Source organism: Ambystoma mexicanum, chromosome 6p, assembly GCF_040938575.1.
Source record: "Ambystoma mexicanum isolate Mex_15411 chromosome 6p, UKY_AmexF1_1, whole genome shotgun sequence".
NCBI lineage: Eukaryota > Metazoa > Chordata > Amphibia > Caudata > Ambystomatidae > Ambystoma > Ambystoma mexicanum.
The window spans coordinates 225,859,507-225,883,787 of NC_090935.1; the positions used below are offsets into that span (position 1 = coordinate 225,859,507).

Here is a 24,281-nt window from a genome sequence, read left to right on the forward strand (position 1 = left end):
CCTTCCAGAATTAGTTTCCTCAGTTTATTAGTCGGTAGAGAATGCATTTGCCCAATTCACAAATTCCAAAGGAGTGTTCTGAGCTATGCTCATGTTGGCCATGATAGGCATAGCCGGTTATACTTCATCCAGTCGAACTAGACAACTGGGAGGCATTTACAATTTCACCACACAGGCTTGGTGCTTTAAACCCTGCAGAACTGATCAGATAACATTGGGCCAGAACAACGATCCACAAGTATGTGCTTGATGTACCACTGGTGGCAATGGTGGCACTCTTTGGAAAAAATAACAGTGTGTTTAATAGACTTTTGGTGTCCTTTCGCTTGCCAGTCCCTTCTCTTGGCCACCTTCTTAACCATGACCCAACTAAAGTGTTATTGCTTGATAAGTAATACATATGTTCTCTTGGATTAGGGTTTCTTAATTTTTCTTCTTGGTTTCAAACTTCATATCTTAACAAGGGAGTGGTTGTGACAGCTAATTTACTGTAACTTGTGTACTACTTTTCACGTTCCAGTGAAGGTTAATACTAAACATGCGATGTAGTTGAAATTATAATGCAGGCTCTATATTGATTGTATAGATTAAATTTGACATCTTCTGACCTACTGGTTTAGACATTGCACTTGGAAAATCAACATTGCGTTTGACACTGGAGCTCTGGAGAAAAGAAAGGTGATGGGTTCCTGCTTAAAGCTAATTTTAATCTAATTCATACCAGATGGTGCATCACATATTCGTCTTAAATAAGTATGCACAATGTCTCCTAAATCGCCAATGTATGGTTATGTTCAACTCCATCACCAGTCACCCTACCAACACTCTCAGTCCATTAATGGGTAACTCGTGCTCTAATTGGTTCCTCCTTTATGGCTTTTGCCAAAAGGTTCTAAATATCTTCAGCAAATTCATGGTATTGCTGTTTCATGCTACTGTTCAATGTCGAGAAAGCAATGTTTACTGATATGACTGCAACATAGTAGCATACGTTTGTGCTAATACCATGAGTCCACATTTTACTTCCCCTTTCCCTGCCACAAAGATAGCTGTCCATAAATCATCCGTTTGTTTGGTCTTGTTGGCCCACTGTCTTTTGTGTTTTCAGTCATGTAGCTTTCATGGTTTTAGTACATGGTTTACATATCCTGCCATTCCGGTGGCGAAATTTTAGTGAATGCCTGTTTAATTTGCTGTCTGTGAATCTGGTTCTTGGTTTTGCAGACGCCTCTGGGGGAATGGCCACCCGTATGGTGTTTGTTACCGTCTTACCATAACTCAAATTTTCTCCCATTTTTGTATCCTAGGTCCTTTGACTACAGGATTCCTAACAGGTGGGAAGTCAAATTCTGGCACGGCACAAGGCAATGAGGAAATCAAGATCGCCTCGTCAGATAGTGAAGTGGAGATTGTGGGAGTACAAGAACATGCAAGGTACAAAATTGGCTTATTTATTGTATGTAGAGATGCACTTTTGACAGTTGGTAAAGTATGCCCTAGTGTGCTGTGCAATATTCCTTGCAGAATACTTCACAAACCGGCTTGCTTAATTAGCAAGTCTGACCTACATTCCGAACAAGAGGGGTGGTCATTGATTTTTCTTTCCAAACTTTGATCTCTATTGTGCATCTAGAAGAACTGTGTGCTAATTTGTTCTCCTTAATGAGTAGTTGGTGTTCTGTATCTTCCCATCATCTCCTTCCCGGGATCACCTTGCACAATTTTGATGTTTGCCTTTTTGAAAAACTGATTCTGGTTTTGGCAATTGTGACCTCTTGTCTAGGAGATTTATTGTGATTGTATGCATTTCACTGCCGTCTTTAATCTCAATATCTGAAAATATCTGCTGCATTTGTATGAAAATAGCGTGTGGAGTTTTGGACTTGCTAAGATTTAATTTGGAACATCGTCAGGAAATCCAGAAGAGAGCTAATCAGTCTTCATATTAAAGCTAATTGCTTTGATACTACCATTTGATTCTGGCTAAAGAAAGCAACGCTTATCCTGTGTGCATAGAACTCCCATATGATAACTTTGTGTGATTTCAGGAGCAGACGTATATCGCCTCAGTTAAATGAATAATCTATTGTGCGTGATCCTATTTCTTAGCATCATTCCACATCTGGATAAGTGGCACTAGCTTTTTTTGAAGCAAATTCTATTCTCTTGGCGAGTGCTTAAAAGAGAAATCACCTTATCTTCTGGAAAATAAATGCACAACGTTTTAAGGCTTCCAATGTCCCCCCAGACCTCAATCCCGGATTCCATAGTTTCAGTATGTGGTATACTGTAAGGCTATTGGAGGCCTCTCCTTCATTTGTATTTTAAAATCATGCACAATATTTGCATAATTCATGTCCTTTCCGGCTTTCTGTATTGATGCATAAAAATACTTCATTATATTGCATCGCCTCTGTGTAGTAATTTTCAGCATCTGACCCACCACAGTGACACTTTCTAAATAGTTTGGGGGTGGTAGGCTACGCCAATCTGGAGGAATCTCAGAACAAGTGTGGAATGGGTTGGTGCTAGCTATTGCGCTAAAGGTCTATCTGGTCCTTCAGTCATCTGCTTTGAGGTGTTGCACTTGCAGCCTAAATCCCACACAAGTACTAACAACTAGGGCGTTCTCTTCTAGGGCTATTCACCGATTTCTGTCGTTTTTCTCAGGGTTAGGGTTTCCAGATCTACCAGGGTTCTGCTTGATATTTTGGCTGAGTCCAAAGCCACTTCAAGGAACGGCCACACACTAGAATTGCCAGTCAACTTTGTCTGTGAGCGTAATCCGTAAAATGGCAGCCAATGTTGAAGGAAATTAATCCTAGATGGAAACCAGTTTAAAGGAGTCAGCGATTGACATTGCTAACCAATATAGCCTTTTATAATGTGTGGGTGATGGTTGCTTTGGTCCTTGCTACTACCGTTTTCCTAGGCAGTTGATGTTTTTGACTTAGTTTGCTGAGCAACCATGCCTACAGCCGGGTTGGAATCCTTGTGGACAGAACAGTGGCAATCTACTACAAAGGCCACTCAACTGTATCCATCCCAACCATGGGTCACAGTAGGATCTGCTCCTTCACAAAACCTCAAATTCCTATTAAGCCTCCGGCCATGAAAGGGTATTTAAGGGATCTAATCCAGGAGGACAGGGTTTCATTAGCTGCACAACGCTCCTCTTGTTCTACAGCTGCTAATTGTGTGACGTCCTGTTGTTGTCCATTTACCAATAGAGCCTTTTTCGTTCAGTTTCAAAGCCTTGGGCCTCTTTGGATCCATCTCCAGCTTCTTTAAAACCGCTGGAGTAGGGGTCAATTAATCGGGGTGGCTCTGAAGAGGCAGCTTCTTTCCGTAACCATTTCATGATTTCTTGGAGGGCAGTTCGACATTTCCTAGGGGTACCTGAAAACCCAACAATGGAGAGCATCGAATAAGCATCAGGTCTGCCAAAGATGAGCATACAAATGAAAAGATGTTCTGAGAGAGGCCCACATGATTTGGGCAAATCTGCATTATGGGAGGCTGCAGCCCAGGGCGGCAAACCTTCCACTGCAGAGAATATCTCTCACAGTTGAAGCACTGCATGAATGTATGAGGAGGAAAAGCTGTCTAGTGACTCATTCACTGACTCAGTCTGCTATGAGTAGGGAAGAGCTCCATAGATTTAACTTGGAGCACTGCAAGTGTTGGTGTTCCTTACATAATTCAGACCACCTCCCCTCCATGGGATTGGTACCGCTATGACGCAACCACAGTGGTGATGGGACCCATCACAGGAATTTGGGCTCTTATATCCGAGAAGGGAAGTGGAGATTGTGGGAGTACAAGAACATGCAAGGTACAAAATTGGCTTATTTATTGTATGTAGAGATGCACTTTTGACAGTTGGTAAAGTATGCCCTAGTGTGCTGTGCAATATTCCTTGCAGAATACTTCACAAACCGGCTTGCTTAATTAGCAAGTCTGACCTACATTCCGAACAAGAGGGGTGGTCATTGATTTTTCTTTCCAAACTTTGATCTCTATTGTGCATCTAGAAGAACTGTGTGCTAATTTGTTCTCCTTAATGAGTAGTTGGTGTTCTGTATCTTCCCATCATCTCCTTCCCGGGATCACCTTGCACAATTTTGATGTTTGCCTTTTTGAAAAACTGATTCTGGTTTTGGCAATTGTGACCTCTTGTCTAGGAGATTTATTGTGATTGTATGCATTTCACTGCCGTCTTTAATCTCAATATCTGAAAATATCTGCTGCATTTGTATGAAAATAGCGTGTGGAGTTTTGGACTTGCTAAGATTTAATTTGGAACATCGTCAGGAAATCCAGAAGAGAGCTAATCAGTCTTCATATTAAAGCTAATTGCTTTGATACTACCATTTGATTCTGGCTAAAGAAAGCAACGCTTATCCTGTGTGCATAGAACTCCCATATGATAACTTTGTGTGATTTCAGGAGCAGACGTATATCGCCTCAGTTAAATGAATAATCTATTGTGCGTGATCCTATTTCTTAGCATCATTCCACATCTGGATAAGTGGCACTAGCTTTTTTTGAAGCAAATTCTATTCTCTTGGCGAGTGCTTAAAAGAGAAATCACCTTATCTTCTGGAAAATAAATGCACAACGTTTTAAGGCTTCCAATGTCCCCCCAGACCTCAATCCCGGATTCCATAGTTTCAGTATGTGGTATACTGTAAGGCTATTGGAGGCCTCTCCTTCATTTGTATTTTAAAATCATGCACAATATTTGCATAATTCATGTCCTTTCCGGCTTTCTGTATTGATGCATAAAAATACTTCATTATATTGCATCGCCTCTGTGTAGTAATTTTCAGCATCTGACCCACCACAGTGACACTTTCTAAATAGTTTGGGGGTGGTAGGCTACGCCAATCTGGAGGAATCTCAGAACAAGTGTGGAATGGGTTGGTGCTAGCTATTGCGCTAAAGGTCTATCTGGTCCTTCAGTCATCTGCTTTGAGGTGTTGCACTTGCAGCCTAAATCCCACACAAGTACTAACAACTAGGGCGTTCTCTTCTAGGGCTATTCACCGATTTCTGTCGTTTTTCTCAGGGTTAGGGTTTCCAGATCTACCAGGGTTCTGCTTGATATTTTGGCTGAGTCCAAAGCCACTTCAAGGAACGGCCACACACTAGAATTGCCAGTCAACTTTGTCTGTGAGCGTAATCCGTAAAATGGCAGCCAATGTTGAAGGAAATTAATCCTAGATGGAAACCAGTTTAAAGGAGTCAGCGATTGACATTGCTAACCAATATAGCCTTTTATAATGTGTGGGTGATGGTTGCTTTGGTCCTTGCTACTACCGTTTTCCTAGGCAGTTGATGTTTTTGACTTAGTTTGCTGAGCAACCATGCCTACAGCCGGGTTGGAATCCTTGTGGACAGAACAGTGGCAATCTACTACAAAGGCCACTCAACTGTATCCATCCCAACCATGGGTCACAGTAGGATCTGCTCCTTCACAAAACCTCAAATTCCTATTAAGCCTCCGGCCATGAAAGGGTATTTAAGGGATCTAATCCAGGAGGACAGGGTTTCATTAGCTGCACAACGCTCCTCTTGTTCTACAGCTGCTAATTGTGTGACGTCCTGTTGTTGTCCATTTACCAATAGAGCCTTTTTCGTTCAGTTTCAAAGCCTTGGGCCTCTTTGGATCCATCTCCAGCTTCTTTAAAACCGCTGGAGTAGGGGTCAATTAATCGGGGTGGCTCTGAAGAGGCAGCTTCTTTCCGTAACCATTTCATGATTTCTTGGAGGGCAGTTCGACATTTCCTAGGGGTACCTGAAAACCCAACAATGGAGAGCATCGAATAAGCATCAGGTCTGCCAAAGATGAGCATACAAATGAAAAGATGTTCTGAGAGAGGCCCACATGATTTGGGCAAATCTGCATTATGGGAGGCTGCAGCCCAGGGCGGCAAACCTTCCACTGCAGAGAATATCTCTCACAGTTGAAGCACTGCATGAATGTATGAGGAGGAAAAGCTGTCTAGTGACTCATTCACTGACTCAGTCTGCTATGAGTAGGGAAGAGCTCCATAGATTTAACTTGGAGCACTGCAAGTGTTGGTGTTCCTTACATAATTCAGACCACCTCCCCTCCATGGGATTGGTACCGCTATGACGCAACCACAGTGGTGATGGGACCCATCACAGGAATTTGGGCTCTTATATCCGAGAAGGGAACTGCTTACCCAACTATGGAACTAGTTTCGGGAATCCTGCTGCCGGCAGGACATGGTATCTGTCTTTAAGACTGTTGGAGGTTATTCTTATGTGGCTGAACAGATCAGTACTATTTGCTGGGTTGTCTTTTTCAGAGATTGGGATCCATGCAGGCTTATGACCTGTGGTGACCACAGAACTGGATTATACACATCAGAATATTTTAGTGCACCTCAAAGCCATCTTTTTGGTTCTAAGAGAAGTGGTGCAAGTGTTGATCTTCACCGGCATCCCTACTGCAATGTTGTATATGGGCAAACTGTGGGGCGAGGAGGGGAGTGAAGTATAGAGTTGTGCACTCTCCCCCTCCAATTGTGGCACTGTTTTGTACAGAACAAGATATTAGTTGCTACTTAATTGCCGGGCCATATCAACCTGATGGTTGATAATTTGGACAGACTCACTCTTGCCTCTTATGAAGAGTTATTGAGAATTTAAGTTGAAAGCCTGTTTGGATTCTGAGGCTGCCCCTTCCTAGACTTAATTGCTTCCAAAACCAGTAGGAAGCGCTCCTTCACTGAAGGCAGGGTTGGTTTAGGGATTCATGGGAAATCAGAATATCTTTCGTACTATTCCTCCGATTCTGGAACTAACTTGTGAGCTTAAGAACCGCTTTGGTTGCTAAATGATGTTGGTGTTTACTGATTGGCCAAACAGATTTTGCCACTGTGACCATCTGCCACTGACAGCCCTCATACTCCACTGCTCCCACACAGGAACCTACTTTCACAGCAGGGGGGTGGGGATTCATCTTCACCCTTCCTTTCAATTTCTGAACTTGTCAGCCTGTTGCCTGTGAACCTGGGATTACTTATGTTTAAAAATGGGGAGAAAGCAACTAGTTCCCAATATAAGAATAAGCTGGCTAGATATTGCTCCATTTAATCTATTCCCCTCCAGTGTGCTAACCTGCTGTGGAAATCTGCCTCTTGTGCCTCGCATAAGGCAAGGAAGTTGAAAGTCCAAACAGACTCCCCAAGAAGGAATTAGAAGTGCTCTCATCTATGGTAACTTCCAACAGAGGTACTGCAGACAGTGAGTAATGTCAATGTCGCAGGTAACCAACCACTGAGTTCTCCAGTAAGTAACACAGGCAGCAAAGGTAGTCAGCATTTATTTCCTACAGCTTCTGGCCAGGACTGGTGTATATCATCACAGATTGATATGAGAGGACCGTTGAGGTAATCTTGCACTTCCCCGCAAGCGATGTCCAACTTTCTTTTTCTACCTGCAGTTGTAATATTTGATACGTTGTGGCTGGTGATACTAAAATCTTTGAACTGAAGATCCCCTTGGTTGATTGTGAGCCTGGAATCATTCTGGTAACCTTTTCCATTTTCCTTAGCCTTTTCCATTTTCCCTCTTCTTTTATAATGGATCACGCCCCGATAAACATTCTAAGCTTGGGCTACTGAATAAACTCGATCCCCATATAAAAGCCTCTGGATTTCTCTGTGCCTTGCCTTTCAGAGTCTGCATGTGTCTGTTATGCTAGTCTTATTGCCGCTCCTGAAGAACAAATTTGGAAAATGTGATGGAACTTGAAAATTTAAGATCGGCAGAAACAGCATGAGAATAGCTGGTAGTGCCACCCTTAAATCTCTCAGATTTGTAGCATTATTCAAAGTTCCTTGCCAGGGTGTTCAATTATTCAGTACAATCGCTCTTGCAACAGCTTAAAGTACCCCTTTGATCAGATACTAGTAGTTTGAGAAACTAACAAACTGCTTACTTATTGGTATGCAATAGTGTTGAGTGGACAGTTCAAAATTACTTTCCAACACAAATGTCAAGTGCCTCCCTTCTGGGACTTTCTTCTCCTCAAAGGGCGTGCAAACCCCTGGCATTATCATTCTTTATTGCTTTCGTCAATGAAACGCGCCCTTTTGATTGAGCGCGGACCTAGCTTTGAGAAGCACGGAGCACTTTACAGAGGTATACAACAGTACAGATGCATTACTGGCGCTTTTCAGAGCTAACGGATATACAGCAGGGGGTAGGAGACAGCTATAAAGGCTGGCTGGAAGGCGAGGACTGTATTTAGCGGGTCAGGAGGCACTGGGGGCGACGTGATGGTCTAGGTGTTGAGTAGACACTCCTTGAATTCATGTGCTGTTATTGGATCTTTTACCTCAGTCATGCTGTTATTAGTCATCCATTGAACTGCTTGGTTCTGAAAGTCACCCCGTTCAATAAAATGTAGATGAGTAGAACAGAAAGTTTTAATTCGTCTTTTGACTGTTTAGGTTATCCTAAAGTTCTCTTTTTTTTTAATCCCTTTCTTTTTGACCCAATCTAAAACTGGTCGATCTCTCGCCGTAGCCTCTCTTCCCATTTATTTGGGACATGATACAGTAAAATGATACAGTAAAGTCTTACATGCAGATGGTACTTAAACAAACCTGCATGGGCTGTCAGGTGGATAAATCCCAAGAAATGTGCAATGCCTCAATCACATGATGCAGTCTACAATGTCCTCCCTGCCAGGTGACAATTGTTACTGGGGCAAGTTTCGTAATCTATTAAGTGGTGATCTCCTGGGTGCTCCCAAGTTCCTACTGAAATATCAGTCTCATTAGCAGCAAAGTACCTAACATGTCTCACCAGAGTTTCAGCTCAATAGGATAGCTACTATGACACTAAACAAGAGTACCACCGGAATTTCCAGATGCTTTAGTCAACATGCAGCATTGCTGCTCCTTAAAAGCTTGCATGCGTTCAGGCTAGGATATTTCTGGAGCACAGTACAGTGTAAACAGTAGGGCCTCATAAGGACTACACCCTACCTTGGTTACAAGCAGTCCTTTCTTCAGTGATTGTATGGATGGACACCGGGAACCCGACTGGAAGGGGGTGAAACGCTGCTGGGAATTCTCTTGGTAGAGCCTATTGGACCTGATTGTGAATGTTTTACCATCTTTAATAGTTTGTGGCAGTATTTCAACAATGATGTAATGTGCAGCTTCTGCACTATGCAACTTAATGGCACCAGTGGAAATTCTTGCAGGCACGTGGGTCGGCCAGTCAACAGTTTGTATTGGCTTAAACCAGTAGTTGGGTTTGCAATCCCTTACGCACTCGTCATAGCAAGCTATCTACTTCAACTCACTTTCAGCACCTTTTTTGGGTATCTAATTCTTCAGAACACAATGTTGCCTTTCCGCCGCCTCCTTTGATGGGGAGAATGGAGCTATTGCTGAATATTGAGTGCCTTACAGAGCTCGTGAATTAACTTCCATGTGAAGTGTTTTCCTCGATCGTGGTTAGTACTCACTGGCACCACTTTCGCTGGATAAAGAGATTGGGGTCCAAAGCCCATAAACAAAAGGCCTTAATTGCGGATTCCAAGTCGATAAGACTGCACCTGCAAGGTCTGCCTTTTGGTAACTGCCCTCTGTCCCTGTCCATTCCTAGTCCCTGTCTAAGGGTAATCGGGGTCATCCCCTCATGTATCGGTGCGTCAGATCTGACTTGATGAATTTTATTAATCTTTAATATGTCAATTGCCAACAATTGTTGAAGTCTTGCCACCATCGACAGTTTTGAGAACTCACATTGGATCTGCGCAAAGGGCACATAATGGAGAGGATAGGCCATTGGTTCAGCGTTTCACACATTTAACTGCTAGCTGATTAAAAGCTGGCAGAATAAAATCTAAGGCATACCATTATTTTTTATATCTGAGCCACCATTCCCCTATTCCCCCCACTGGCAGTCAGTGCAATGCCATGGAGCATGTTTTAAAATTATTCAAGCGATTTGGGAAGACATAAGTGGCCTTTACGTCAGTTCTATAGCTTATCGTGAGGCGTACAGTATGCTTCACTTATTTTGTTTCTCAGGGCCTGGGGCACATTCCTATAGTTTTTCCCTTGGCTCATTGTGCATCCAGAGGCTTATGAGAAATAGCATACTATGAATGTTGACAGAAACTTGACATTTTCTCCATCATATAATATATATAGGTAACATATTATTTACTGTCTGCAGCCATAGAAAAGTTGCTTTTCTTCACCAAGAGTCACTATTTAAAAAAGAAAAAAGCTGACTGGTAAAGATTTTTTTATTTATTTTTTTGTTTTGTTCCTCACTATACTGTATTCTTATCATTAATGAAGCAATCTCATTTCTTTCTGTGCATTTCTCAGTTTTTGGTGTACTTCAGTCTTTTTTCAGGGAACAGGTCGGCCGTTTTTCGAGACACTCCCACCATGTGGCTGGAAGCATTCTAAAAGGGATTCTCAAGCAGTATGCATTGGTCTCCATGTTCTATTGTCTTTCTGAATTGCTAAATAGCAATAGGCACCTGAAATATAGATTGCTTCTAATTGAGAGCCAAGCAAAGCCCTCAGAGTGCATTGGATATTCACACCCTTCATCCAGCGAGCTGTAACCCCTTGATTCATCCTTCTTTTGGACAACACTTGTGGCTGCCTCGGTCACCACAGGTGTTACTCCGGGCACTGGTGCCATTACAAACACTATTTCAGTTACTGGTCCAAGTCAAAAAGTATGGCAGCAACCTTTTTACCCTTTGGGACAAGTTTCATCAAATACCAGCATCAAGAGATCTGTCAATTGTGAGTTGATAAAAGTTATCATTTGATGTCGAGAAACCTCCTCCATACTTTCTTTTAGTGCTGACTATGTCCAGGAAGCAGTCATTAGATTTGTGTTCACCCTAATCAGCCCATCCAGAGCAGGAAAGCGGGAAGGTGGAGGCCCTTGGCAAAGGGCATGTACTATAGACTCAACTATTTATGGAGATGTAAGTTCCTACGCTTTGCTGGAAAGATGCCTAGAACTATTTTAATGGCCTTGTATTCCTCTTCCATTTCTAGCCTGAGCTGACTTGCCGAATAGTGGACTCCCAGCAAAAGATCTGGGACCTCCATTTGGAAGGCAATATCTCTACAGCCTTTTTACCAAGTGTGTAATTTGCATGAAGATGGTAGCATGCACCTAGAAATCCATTGGCTTAGAACTAAAATGGAGGGACTACCCCAGGCAGTGCTCCAGATAAAATGTTGAGGTGGGAGTATTTTAATGCCTATTTTTAGAATTCTAGAGTATAAATTAGTTTCTCTTTTGCAAAAGAGTAAAAAGGTTTATAACATTCATCCAACATATTCTCACATGTATAGAAATCATTAGAAACAAGGTCGATCAGCACATTTCTTGTTCTCTATATCAAAAGTAATCTGACTTCAAAGAAGGTATTATGTTTGTGGAAATTGGTCTCCTACACAGTAACTTGTAGCCACGGCCCGCGTCTAGATGTTATTGTGTAGGCCACAATTTACTAAAAGTCTAATGCACATGACACATACCTGCATCTTAATAATAGGTTGGACAAACTGTTAATATTAGCCATTTTAATAGTATCTAAGCTATAAGCCCATGAAACATGAAAAAACTAGTTTGCCTTGGGACATATGGCCACAAGTGTGAACATAGACATCAGTAGCAAGTCCCTGCCTCACTGAGATGTGACCCATATGTAAATACAGCTATCTAGATACCAGTCATCAGTTTTACCAGGTTACTCACCGTAGTGACCACCTTACTCCTAGTCCATAGTCCCCTTTCCTCCATACTTGTGGGACATCTCTCCTTCCTGTGGGACGGGACCGGAGCACTTTGTAAAAAGCATCCAAATTATTTTCAACATTTTCCCTCTTTCCTGCGTGGGGCCCGAAACGCGGCCGTAACCCTCCCCCCCCCCCCATGCCCTCCACCTTGGCTCTGCCCCGCGCATCGCCCATCAGTCCTTTTCTATCGCCGGGTCAAAGACCCATTAGCAATAACAGAGGAACCTTATTTGAGTGGACCGCGGGTGGCCGTATGGAGGAAAGGGGACTATGGACTAGGAGGAAGGTGGTCACTACGGTGAGTAACCTGGTAATACTCCTACGTCCCGTCTCCTTTCCTCCATACTTGTGGGAGATTCCCAAGGACTCCTTACAGGAACTACAGGTGGATGGAAATACCCCTTACTGAAACAGGTTCTTCAGCACAGCATGACCAAACTGAGCGTCCACTCTAGAGCTCATGTCGAGACAGTAATGCTTACAGAAAGCAGATGGGGCGGCTCAAGTAGCTGCCCTAGCGATGGACTCCCAGGGAACATATTTCTGAAACCACCTGGAAATAGTTGCCGGCTTGCCCTGAGGATTACCGAAGGTCACAAAAAGTTGAGAAGAACTCCTAAGCTCGGAAGTCCTGTCCAGGTAGAACTTAAGAGCTCTTCGGACATCAAGACAGTGTAGAACTCTTTCAGCCTCTGAGGCAGGGCTCGGAAAAAAGACCGATGGGAGATCGACTGATTCAGATGGAATTCGGTCACTACCTTCGGTAGGAAAGCCGGGTTTTTCCGAAGGACTACCTTGTCCTTGTGAAAGACCAAGAAAGGATGCTCCTTTGGAAGGACGCGCTTAGATACTTTGGGTGGGAAAATAACACTGGCCCAACCGTTGTGGAACAATTGTAACCTTCCCGAAGTACGAAAACTACTGAGATGGCCCGAGTGGACCCAGCGTGGAATCTCTAGCGTTGGGGATGTGGTACAGGAGGACAACCTGGCAACATTCGAGATAATGCAAGAGAGGTTCTCCCTGCCGGACACTGAGAGGTTCCACCACATGCAGCTGAATCATGCTTGGGTGACCCATCGACGGATCACACAAGACCTGCCGGAAAGATCCCTGCCGGAAAGATCCCTGCTTGAATGAAACATAGTCCTGGATCGGGTAGAGCGGAAGGTCACCTCCACCATGTACACTGTGATAACTTCATTCACGACACCGGAACTATCCAGTCTGAAATCAAGATGTGGGTCCACTCCTTCCGGAGGACTGGACGGAGGCCCTGATTACCCGCGTGAAACCCACCATCTCCTAGAGGCTCCGACTCGTCCAGTTGAAGATCCTGCATCGCACTTACTACCCGAGAGTAGCCCTCTTCCTTTGGGGCAGGGCCGCGGACACAAAGTGCCTACGCTGCAAGCGAGAGGAAGGTACCTTTTTTTTCATATCCTGTGGGAGTGTAGTAATATTCAGTTGCTCTAGCGGAAATGCTGCGACAAACTGTCTAGCGTCCTGGGAAAGACGATACAGAGGTGCCGAAACAATTGCTTCTGGGGCTCTCCGGGGAATCTGACTTATCCCGCTATGAGAAACTGCTGTGGTCAACCTCGTTTGCAGTCCTTAGGCGGAACATTGCACAACTGTGGGGCTCGGAGCGCACACCCAGCTATGACCAGTGGGTCACGGACGTGGACACATGTGCGGTAATGGAGCACCGGGTATATAAAGCAAGAGGGTGCCCGCAAAAGGCGGGGAAAATATGGAGAAGATGGGAAGAGGACGGCTGACGACCAAGGCCGACCCTGTAGCCGCTGAGACTGTGTGAGGCCCACCGAAAGGGAAATATTGACTCTGTTAAGAACACCCTGTGTCATGAAGTCATCCTATGTTAAATTCGACGGTCTGTCGGACCAAGGTCCCTGAAGCTGAGTTTGTCATTATTATTTCTTCTTTTGATTATTTTGCTCTCTTCCCACCACTACCTTTCCCTGGAATTTGCCCCTCCCTCCCTCCTCCCTCTCTCCCCCTGTACCCCCCTCTCTCCCGTGTCCCCTCCCTGGAATGTAGAGAGATGAATGTAATGTTTTAACCTTGAAAACCAATAAAAGCTTTGGTCAAAAAAAAAGAAATGATGCTCCACAGACAATGCCTGGAGCTCACTCACTCTCCTCGCTGACGTAACGGCGACCAGAAAGGACACCTTCCAAGACAAGTACTTGAGGTCTACCGTAGCCATTCGTTCAAAGGGTTTATGGCACAGCGCCATCAGGACTACATTTAGATCCCATGGCGGGTGCGGATTACGAACCGGAGGGTAGAGGCGTGTCAAGCCTGCAAAATGCCTCCACCACTGGGTTAGTTAGAGAATAAGAACACAGGTCTGTAGAAAGGTAAGTGGAAACCGCTGAGAGATAAGTCCTGCATGACAGAACATGAACCCCTGACTGTGCTAGGGAGGACACAAAGGACAGCACTGAGTCAATCGTGGCCACCGTCAGATCCAACTTCTTCTCCAAACACCAATGACGGAACCTGAGCCATTTACTCCTGTATTGAGATCTGGTCGAGGGTTTTCTGGCTGCCTGGATAATGCGCATGTTATCCGCAGACAAACTCAGATGCTCTAAAGACTTGAACTCTGGCACCATGCCGACCAAGCGATTGTGGTGAGGGGTGCCACATCTGTTCCCCTTGGTGAAGATCGGGAGTTACTGGTAACCTGATCGGCTGATACACCGACAGGTGTTGAAGTTCTGATAGCCCTGTGGTGGCTGGCCAGGTTTTGGTTATCAGTAGAAGGGAACAGTTTGCAGAGTTCTTCAACTTCCAAATTGCTCGAATAACTAGAGGCAGAGGCGGGAAGGCGTAAGCTCTCATGTTGTTCCATGGAATCTCGAGAGCATCCCCTAGAGAGGAGGCTCCCAGCCTCCCTCTGGAGGAATACTGAGGAAGCTTCTTGTTTACCGCCGTAGTGACGAGGTCCACCTCCAGTGTGCCCCAACGCAAGAAAATCCATGAGAGGACCTCCACCTTCAACTCCCACTCGTAGCTGACCACTGTCCGCCAGCTGAGGGTATCCGCTTTGACATTCAGCTGGCCCGGGATGTGCACTGCAAGCAGCCAGACACCATGAAGCACCGCCCACTCCCAAATCTGGATGGACAGGTCCACGAGGGAGGGGGGGGACTTTGTTCCCCCTTGTTTATGTAATACATTGCTCCCACATTGTCCGTTCTTATGCGGACCACCTTGTTGACAATGAACTGTATGAACGCCCTGAGCGCTAGGAAGATCGCCAGAAGCTTCAAATGATTTATGTGCAGGAGCTTGTCTTGAAGCGACCAGAGGTCAGAGACCTGAAGATCTAACGTCGCACCTCAAACCGAAGAGGGAGGAGTCCGTTGTGATCGTCACCGCGGGGACCGGGTCCTGAAACCCGCGTCCCCAGACAAATTGCTGAGAGATGACCACCAATGGAATCCGGATCCACTGCCTGACGCCATGAATTCCGAAGAGCCATCTGGGTCCGTCTCATTTTGAGACGAGCAAGAGGAAGAGCCAGTACACACGAGGCCATGAGGCCCAGAAGCCTCTGGAACCACCTGGCCAACATGCTCTCCGACTTCGCAAACATCTGACACGTGGCCAACAGATCTGCCATTCTGTCCCTGGTCAGATGCACTCTGCAGTCAATCGTGTTCCAACGAAAACCCAGGAAAATCCGGTCCTGTCCGTCATGGAGGATTTCCATCAGTTCACTGACAGCCCAAGATGGAACAGGAGCTGAACGAAAGACTGGAGGTTGCCCGCTGGTGCCAACGGACAAGGGCTGTGTAAGAGCCAGTCGTCCAAATAAGGATACACATGGATACCCTGGAGACGAAGATAGGCCGCAATCACCGACATCTTCGTGAAGACACGCGGCGCCGAGCTGAGGTCAAAAGGAAGCACCCGAAACTGGAAGTGCTCCTCTCCCAAAGAGAAGCGGAGGTATCTTCAGTGTGGATTCCAAATCAAGATATGCATGTATGCATCCTGAAGATCCACCACGCTGAGCCAATCACCCATCTGCAAAGAGGAGCGAATCTGGCCGGGCGTGATCATCTTGAATTTCTCTTGGGGTAGGAAAATATTGAACTGGGAAAGGTCTAGGATGGTGCGCAGGCCAGCCTGGTTGGGTTTGGGCACCGTAAACAGCCGGGAGTAGAAGCTCTCCCCTTGCTCCCCAAGGGGAACGGGTTCCACAGCTCTGAGGTCCAGAAGTTTCTGAACCTTGGCCTTGAGGGAGGGTGAGCCCGACAGCTGAAAAGGAGGGTTGAGGGGGTGGGGTAGAGGGTAAAGGTAAGCGGAAGCCCGCTCGAGCGACTGACAAGAACCATCTGTCTTCTGTGATGGTCAGCCACGCCTCCCAATGAGACGCAATGCGTCCTCCCACCGGAGTCTCGTACGAGCGCGGAAAACCCTCATTTGGCAGGCTTATCGGTGGCGGTGCCACCTGAACCTGTAGAGGCTGAGGAGCGGGAGAAAAACCACGTACGCTGTTGTCTACGGCAGTTATTCCCCGCAGGAGTATCCACTCTGCGAGATTTGCGGTCGAGGAAGCCCCTAACCCCAGAGGAAGGTCGACTTTGCGACAACGGTCTCTGGGATTTGAAAGGAGCTTTAACCAGAACAGACAACGATTTAGCAGTCTGAGTGCTATCCTTGGTTTTGGTGAGCTCTACATCAGTAGAAGTCTTACACTTCCTTAGAAAATGTAGTGGCATGCAGCCACGCCTGCCTGCCATGAGGTATCAACCCCAAGCATCAGGCCCCGAGCCGAGGTGTCTACGTGATGAGCCGCAGCCTCCAGGAGATCCTGGGCCAAGACCCTGGCATCGGAAAGGCCTCCTTTGAAATCTTCCAGCTTCTCGTCCGGGATGTGCTCCTCAAACTCTGACAGACCTTTCCGCATGTTAGCTCCCGCCAATATCAATTCGGCGTTGGCCTGCCTGAGCTGCAAGGCCGTATTGGTGAAGATTTTCCTCCCGAGGGAGTCGAGGAGCTTGTCCTCCTTTCCCAGAACCTGAGTAGCCGTTGTGGAAGAGGATGCTGCAGGCCTGGACTGCAAGGTGGCCGCAGCCACCACTGTAGAGGAGGGAGGCGGACAAGACGACAGGACCACCTCTTCCGAAGAATGCAGCCTGTACCTCGCGTCAATCTTTTTATTGCCAGAAAGTCCTGAGTGTGGCTTTTTCCAGACTCTTCGGACCTCGGCCAGAACGTCCTTCTGCAGGAACAGGCCGGTATGCTCCAAAGGAGACAGGGTGAACGCCCCAGAAAGCACGCCCTCCTGCAGAGCGGGTGCATCGGGCACCGGAAAATCTAAGAAACTAATCATGTCCAGTACCCGGTCATGAAAGGCTCTGATAGAGCGGGGAAGGTCCTCGTTGTCCTGATCGCCTTGAGGGTCATCTGACAGGTCAGGATCCTGCTGAGCCGTGTCAGGCAGTGCCTTGGATGGCCCTAACACAGGGCAGATGCAGTTTCTCCATGGGGGAGATACTTAATTAGGCAGAGGGCTTGTTGCTCCTGGGAGGAGACTTCAGTATGTGGGCAAATCGGGCTATGGATCGCAGTGGGGGCAGGATACAGTAGGAGCTGATGCAGGCAACAGGATCAGGGACTCCTAGGGTACATGCGGTATCAGGAGCTGGTGGATGTATGGAGGGAAGGTCACCCCGCGGAGAGCAGCTATACTTTTTTTTTTTCTCCCCAGTCCATGGATCACAGACTCCGATTGATTTCTGAAACAGACATGTCAGTAGGGTCATCTCTAGCGAGCATTCACCGGTTAGTTGGTCAGACCGCGACATGGTGGTCATGGGAATTGTATTGACAGGATTCAGACCCGGGGAATCTTTGTGGCAGCGCAACGACAATCTGTTGAAGGATGCAGTTTTTGCAAAAGAAATGCAGGAGGCAATAGAGGAATTACTTAGCCTGAACAATACGGGGGAAGTGGAACTGGGCGTGACTTAGGACGCAGTTAAGGCGACATGGAGGGGCCTCATCGGCTAAAAAGAGACTTGGAACCCTGCAGGTGGAGAAAATTAGGGGCAACATCCAAAAGTTAGACGCTGGAGGGTAAAGGGGAGGTGGAGATAGGTGTAGACCCAGAGTTAGCAAGGGAAAAGCGACAGGAACTGCGGGACTTGGAGATGGGGAAGGTGATTGCCGGCTTGCAATTTCTGAAGCAAAGGTACTATGAGAAGGGGGATAAGGCAGATGCTCTACTGGCGGCCAGATTGAGGTGCCAACGGTTGGAGAGGTGTGGGGATCGAGTCCGGGGGTCAGATGGACAACTGTAACCATGCTCTCTTGCAGGAGTTGTGGCCCAGGAATATGCCACCTTCTATGCGCAGCTCTAGGGAAAAGAGGGGAGGCAACCGATGAGGAATTGCATAGATACTTGGGGAGGTGCCCCTCCCGAGTCTCCAGGGTAATGAGACGGTGGGAATGGAGAGGCTGATTACTCAGGAGGAAGTGTTGAAGCGATAGTGGGGTTGAAGCTGGGTAAGGGTCCCGGAGAAGATTGGTACACAGTGGGGTTCTATAAGAACTTAGCTGGGTCCCTCGCACAACACCTGGCAAAACTAATTACATTGTGGATACGGGAGGAATGGAGATGCTGATTACTCGGGAGGAAGTGTTGAAGCGATAGTGGGGTTGAAGCTGGGTAAGGCTCCCGGAGAAGATTGGTACACAGTGGGGTTCTATAAGAACTTAGCTGGGTCCCTCGCGCAACACCTGGCAAAACTAATTACATTGTGGATACGGGAGGAGCCCTTCCATCCTTTCGGAAGGCACGGATTACAGTAATGCCAAAAGAGGGCAGGAACCCGGAATGCTGTAAATCCTACCGTCCCATCTCTCTACTTAATGTGGATGCAAAGATTTTCACCAGAATATTAGCCACGCGTATGGAGGACCTAATGCCCAAATTAGTCCACTCAGATCAGGTGGGATTCATTCAACGTAGTTGGGGCGCGGACACCATGCGCTAGACACTACATTTGATGGAGGCTTCAGCAGGGATGGAAGGGGATCCGGTGCTGGTGTCCCTCGATGCCGAGAAGGCTTTTGATTGGCTGGATTGGCCTTTTTTGAAGGGGGTCCTACAGAAATGTGGCTATCGGGATCGAATCGTGAGTGGGATACAGGCGCTCTACGTGGCCCCAGAGGCGAGGATGACGTGAATGGGTGATTGTTGAGGGCTTTTGCTCTACAGAGGGGGTTTAGGCAGGGTTGCCCCTTTTCACTCCTCCTATTCGTGCTAACGATGGAAGTGTTAGCTGAGCGGTTAAGGGGGGGCCCCCACAGGTGTAAGGCTTTAGGGTGGGTATGAGGGAGTTCAAACTGGGACTTGGATGACGTGCTATTGCACCTGGTGAATCCTACCAGCTCTGTCCCTGCCGGATTAGCAATAATTGAGGAATAGGAGTCGTTCTCTGGCTTTAAAATTAACAAAGACAAGTCGGGGATCTTTCCGATCGCCGTCAGATTCCAAGCAGTCTGAGGTGCTTGAGCCTCTAAGACTGCAGATACAGCTTGAGAGTATTAGATATTTGGGAATCAACACTGTCAGACCAGGAAAGGACTTGGGTGGAGCTAACTACTCCCTTCCCCCTTCCACAAATTATTCGCTAGATGGAGCAAGGGACAGCTGTCGTGGCTGAGGAGGCCTAACACAATAAAAATGAACCTCCTCACTGGAGTACTATATCTTTTTCAGATGTTGCCGGTCCGGGCTCCGGAGGCGCACCTAAGAGAAGCTAAGTCACAGATCTTGCGAATCCTTTGGCAGAATCAAAAACTCAGGGTGGAATACGAAACATTAATATTACCAAAGGACCGAGGTAGTGCAGGGCCCCTAGATCTGATGTATTATAGGGCGTTGCAGTTTAGGCCACTGGTCCCGTATTTTTTTTTTTTATCAACTGTTTATTTTCAGCAGAGTTAATTACAAGTAACCATATAACAAGAAAAGATCAAGTATTGATGTCGCCAGCATACCTCTCGCCAAATACCCCATCAGGGGTGCAATTTGCTGCTGAGATTTAACTAATACAACAATGCAACTCCCTCGCCCCCTTCCCAGACCTCCCCCCCGCTTCAATAACACTAACATTTGTGTGGAATATAGCGTCTACAGTCAACCACCTAGAAGAACCCCCTCCAACCCCAAACCATATCGCTACTCGGGCGTCCCCAGTTACAGGATAGAGACATTGCGAAGCAACCTGTGTTTAAAGTACATTTGATCCTTGTCGTACATGAATTCATGTAGCGGTGCCCACTGGTCCCGTATTTTAAGGGAGGATCCGGAGAGATGGTGGGTATTTCTGGAAAACCAACACAGGCTCCAGGCAACGGTGGGAGAATGGCGTTGGGTCCCCAAGGGGAGGCCCCGAAGGAGAATCCGCGACATCCTTTTCTTGAGGTCCATTTGGAGGTGTTGAGCATGGGAGGAAGAAGAGGCGAGATTACCACACAGCCCTCACCGATGAGCCTTATTTGGGCACCACCGGTTTCAAAATACCAGACATGTTTTGAGGGCGGGCTCTCCAGGATGGGACAACTGTGGATGGGTGGGAAATATGTGAGTATCCAAGAATTGGAGGAAGCCTTGGCTATAGGAAAACTTTCAGTGCTTCTCTACCTTAGATTAAAGGGCATCCACACAGCGGAGAAGCCAAGGGAGCGGGATCTTGCACCGGTAGAAAGGATCCTGGATGGACGTAAGGACATGAAGGGTCTTATTTCACATCGTTATGGGGCCCTGCTAGAATCGAAGAGGGGCGCAGTCCTAGAGCTGCGCCAGAGATGAGAGATCTGCATATAGAGTTGGAGGAAAGCCTCTGGCAACAGATGTGCCGGAGAGCTTTCAAAACAGTGATTTTTTGCCAATATAAGCTTCACGGCCTGAAACTATTGCACCTATGGCAGTACAGCCCAATGTCGCTATCCAGAATGTTTCCCAGGGTAAAGCCACAATGTTTGCATGGATGCAGCAACGCTGCAGGCTATTGGCATATGTGGTGGGGTTGTCCTAGGTTGCAGATGTACTGGGCAGAGGTCCTGGGGTGGATCAAGGATGCGGGAGGGGAGGAATTTGTGCCTGATACAATGCTGATACTCTTTGGTCTTGAGAAAAGGGAAGACAGTTTGTGTGCTCTCCCCGGTTGGCACATGTTCTTTTGTCAGCCCGGGCAAACAGAGCCAAACACTGGAAAAGGGCGACTCTCGCTACATTGAGTGGGCAAGTACGGCAAAGGATGTATGCTTGATGGAAAAAATGACAGCAGCAAACCATGTAGGGGGTGCAACTGTGGAAATGGAGTGGCAACAATTCTGTAATACCTTTTGGATTAGGTGGGAAAGGGTAGAAGACACAGGCCACGGGCCAGGCCCGGCCCAAGTAAAGATTTGACAATGGACATGCAATCTGAAGGAGGTTAAATTGGGACTCACGCCCTGGAAACCACTATGTGTTGATTTATTTGATGGTGAACCTTAGAATTGGTGTGGGGGTGTTCGAGCTTGTGGGAACTGTGGATCCTCGTGCTATAGGTTTGTTGGCTCAAAATGCCTACGTAGGCTTTCTCCGTTGGTTGCCTGCTGCCTGTATTTAGATCACAGCAGGACAATGCTCCTATTCAAGTTTTGTGTGGTGTTTGGTTTGGTGCCTGAGATCCAATGCTCATACACTGGCGCTGTCAAAGTTATGCCTTTTTATAAAATAACTGTACATTTCCACACTTGGTACGTTTTTACAATCCTTGTTGATTTATTTGTCGTTTACGATCAGCTGAACACCGCGAGACCACGTACGCGAGATCACACCCAGCCGGGACAAGTTACTATGCAGTACACACATTTCCAATGACATGGGCCCTCCCCAACCGGGACCACGCTATTGACGTTACTGCCTTGAGAAAAACCTTAAGGTTGAAACGCGTATTGGCACCAGCAAAACGAAAAGCATATTGCTTTTTGTCAAATACATGGAACAACCTTGACATATCTATTGATTGACACTGATTGTGTGAAACACGGATTGAAAAATAAATCAAAAAGGATTGTAAACACTTACCAAGTGTTGAAATTTACAGTTATTTTATAAAAGTTATCACTTTGCCAGCACCAGAGTATGAGCATTGCACCTCAGGCACCAAACCAAAGAATTGGTTTCAATGAGAACTGTTCACATTGAGGGGGGTGGGGTGGGAGGGCAAAGGAGGGGTTTTGGGGTTGTAAGGGTAAGTTACAATATCAGATTTGTTATGAGGGGCTGTCCCTTGTATTGACATGTTATGTTGGACTGTGATCACAAAACCAATAGAATTCAATTTGAAATTAAAAAAAGTTGTTTAAGTTCCCTATCCTTACCCCCTAACAAATCCATCACATGTAAGGGAGCTTATTCAGCCATGGTCCAATCTATAAGCATGTCTCTATGCGGGTGGACAAAGCAGTCCACCATATGCTGTAGCACCGAAGCCCAGTAGTACTATCTGAAGTCTGGTGCCCCTTTACCCTCCGGTAGTTGGGATGTGGGGAGCGCTATTCTCAGGGAACTGTCTTTATGCAGGTGCTGGTACATGCTAGCCAGAATCAGTGTTGGGCATCCTGCCAATATCTAACACAAGATCTTGACAGCCACATTTATCATTGATAAAAGGTGATACGAGGCACAATCCCTCCCTCCCTTCCTTGGGGAGGAACATCACCAGTGCTTCCAGCATTTCTTGCGGCAGCCCACCGCTCTCCTTGGCCTCCCTGAAAGAAACAAGCGTGGGTGCCAGCAGATCATTGTGCTTTGTATGCCTCCACTGTAATACCATCCAGACCTGAGGAATTACCTGTGGCTAGATCTTAGATTGCCTGCCCCACTTCATGCACCCCGATCTCCTCACCCAGCTGGGTCCTTTGTTCCTCCGAGACCCAGTTGAGGGCCGCTTCCTCCAACCATTGTGCAGCAAGCTGCACATCCAAATTATCCCCAGCATACAGGGAGGCATTGAACTCCACACAAACGTCTTCCCTTTCGGTAATCTGTCTGGTGCTTGTCCCAGACAACCTCACAACTCTGCGCCCCCCGTCCCTCTTCACTAACCATGTCAGCAGCTTGCCGGTTTTGTCCCCGTTATGGAGATTTATCATTTGTATGCTTCATCCCCTCTCCGCTCCTAGTGAGACCCCCAGCACTTTTTGCTGGACTTCTGGGTCTTTTTCCTTATATCCTGAATGAGTGGAGCCTTTTTCCACTCATTCATTCTTATGGGCCCCACCTTTTGGAACTCTAGTCTGTGTTTTGCCTTTACTGTGCAGTCTACTTTCCTCCATATCTCTTTTGACATCTGTGTTTAACATTTGCAGCACACAGCTCAATATGGGCAGTGATGCTGGGAAGCCTTTGGGGTCTCCTTTGAGATTCTTTATCCTCAAGTAACTGCAGTTTTTAAGGATAGAGGCATACCTTATATCCTCCTAAAATATTATACTATGAGAGATTGGCACACACCACCTTATGTGGAGTACCAAGGGGATACGTAGTGTCCCCCTTCAATCTGCTCCTGTGGCTTTTTAGTCACATAGATAACCTTAGTTATGGTTGGTCACAGTGGACATGTACTACCAAATATTGTGCTATTTTTTTTTTACTGCAGACTGTATTCAGTCTTGGTTGTGCACAATAGGGTCACCTATGTTCTAACTTGGTGGCTCCTTTCTTTTTTCACCATTTTCTACCGCTGTTGTCCTTTGTTGGCCCGCCTTCTGCCATTCTAGGAGGGGGAAGGTCTGCGTTTGTGTTTTGCCTTTGGCGGGTACCTTGGGTTTCCCCGCCTAGGCTCCAGTATCTAGGCAGGCAGAAGTTGGGGAGACGTTTTTCACTCCCTTGCCCTTTGTCTGCTTGAGTGCCTGCATGGATCCAGCTCCCACTGGGGGGGATGGCTGTCCTGATTGGACAGCCACCCACCCCTTTGTCCACTGGAAGCTGAAGTAATCGAAGAAGAGGACAACCAGAGACTCCTGCAGACCCTTTGCAATGCCGTGAAGCGGCCACTGCTGTCCTGACTCAGTTTTCAATGCAACAGCGGAGCTTCGAAGAGGACTCCTTCCCTTTGGCTGGTGGGACCAACTAGCCCTGACACAACTACCTTCTCCAGCATGCGGTCTGGCATGGTTTCACATGCTCATGAATATTCCCTGTCGTCAGGCCGTGAATTCTCAGTAAAAGAGAAGTTTCACTTACAAACTGTATTTCCCCTCTATACTAATCACAGTTCTGTTGGTCATACTGTCCCCAGCCAATGACTACCCTCTCCCTAAGCCCCTCCTTTGGCAGCCATCTTCAGATTTTTAACGCACATTAGAGTGTGGGAGTCCTCGAATTTTGCTCCGTAAGCT

The 24,281-nt window shown here is 46.7% G+C and overlaps 1 protein-coding gene across 2 annotated transcripts in view; it reads left to right on the forward strand.

Annotated features, from left to right (window-relative positions):
• Positions 1-24,281, forward strand: part of ARK2N (arkadia (RNF111) N-terminal like PKA signaling regulator 2N) — a 430,001-nt gene that overhangs the window by 316,963 nt on the left and 88,757 nt on the right. For both annotated transcript variants that reach the window (XM_069626911.1, XM_069626913.1), the window contains one exon: positions 1,308-1,434. In XM_069626911.1, coding sequence (XP_069483012.1) covers positions 1,308-1,434 — 127 coding nt within the window. The remainder of the gene's footprint in view (positions 1-1,307; positions 1,435-24,281) is intronic.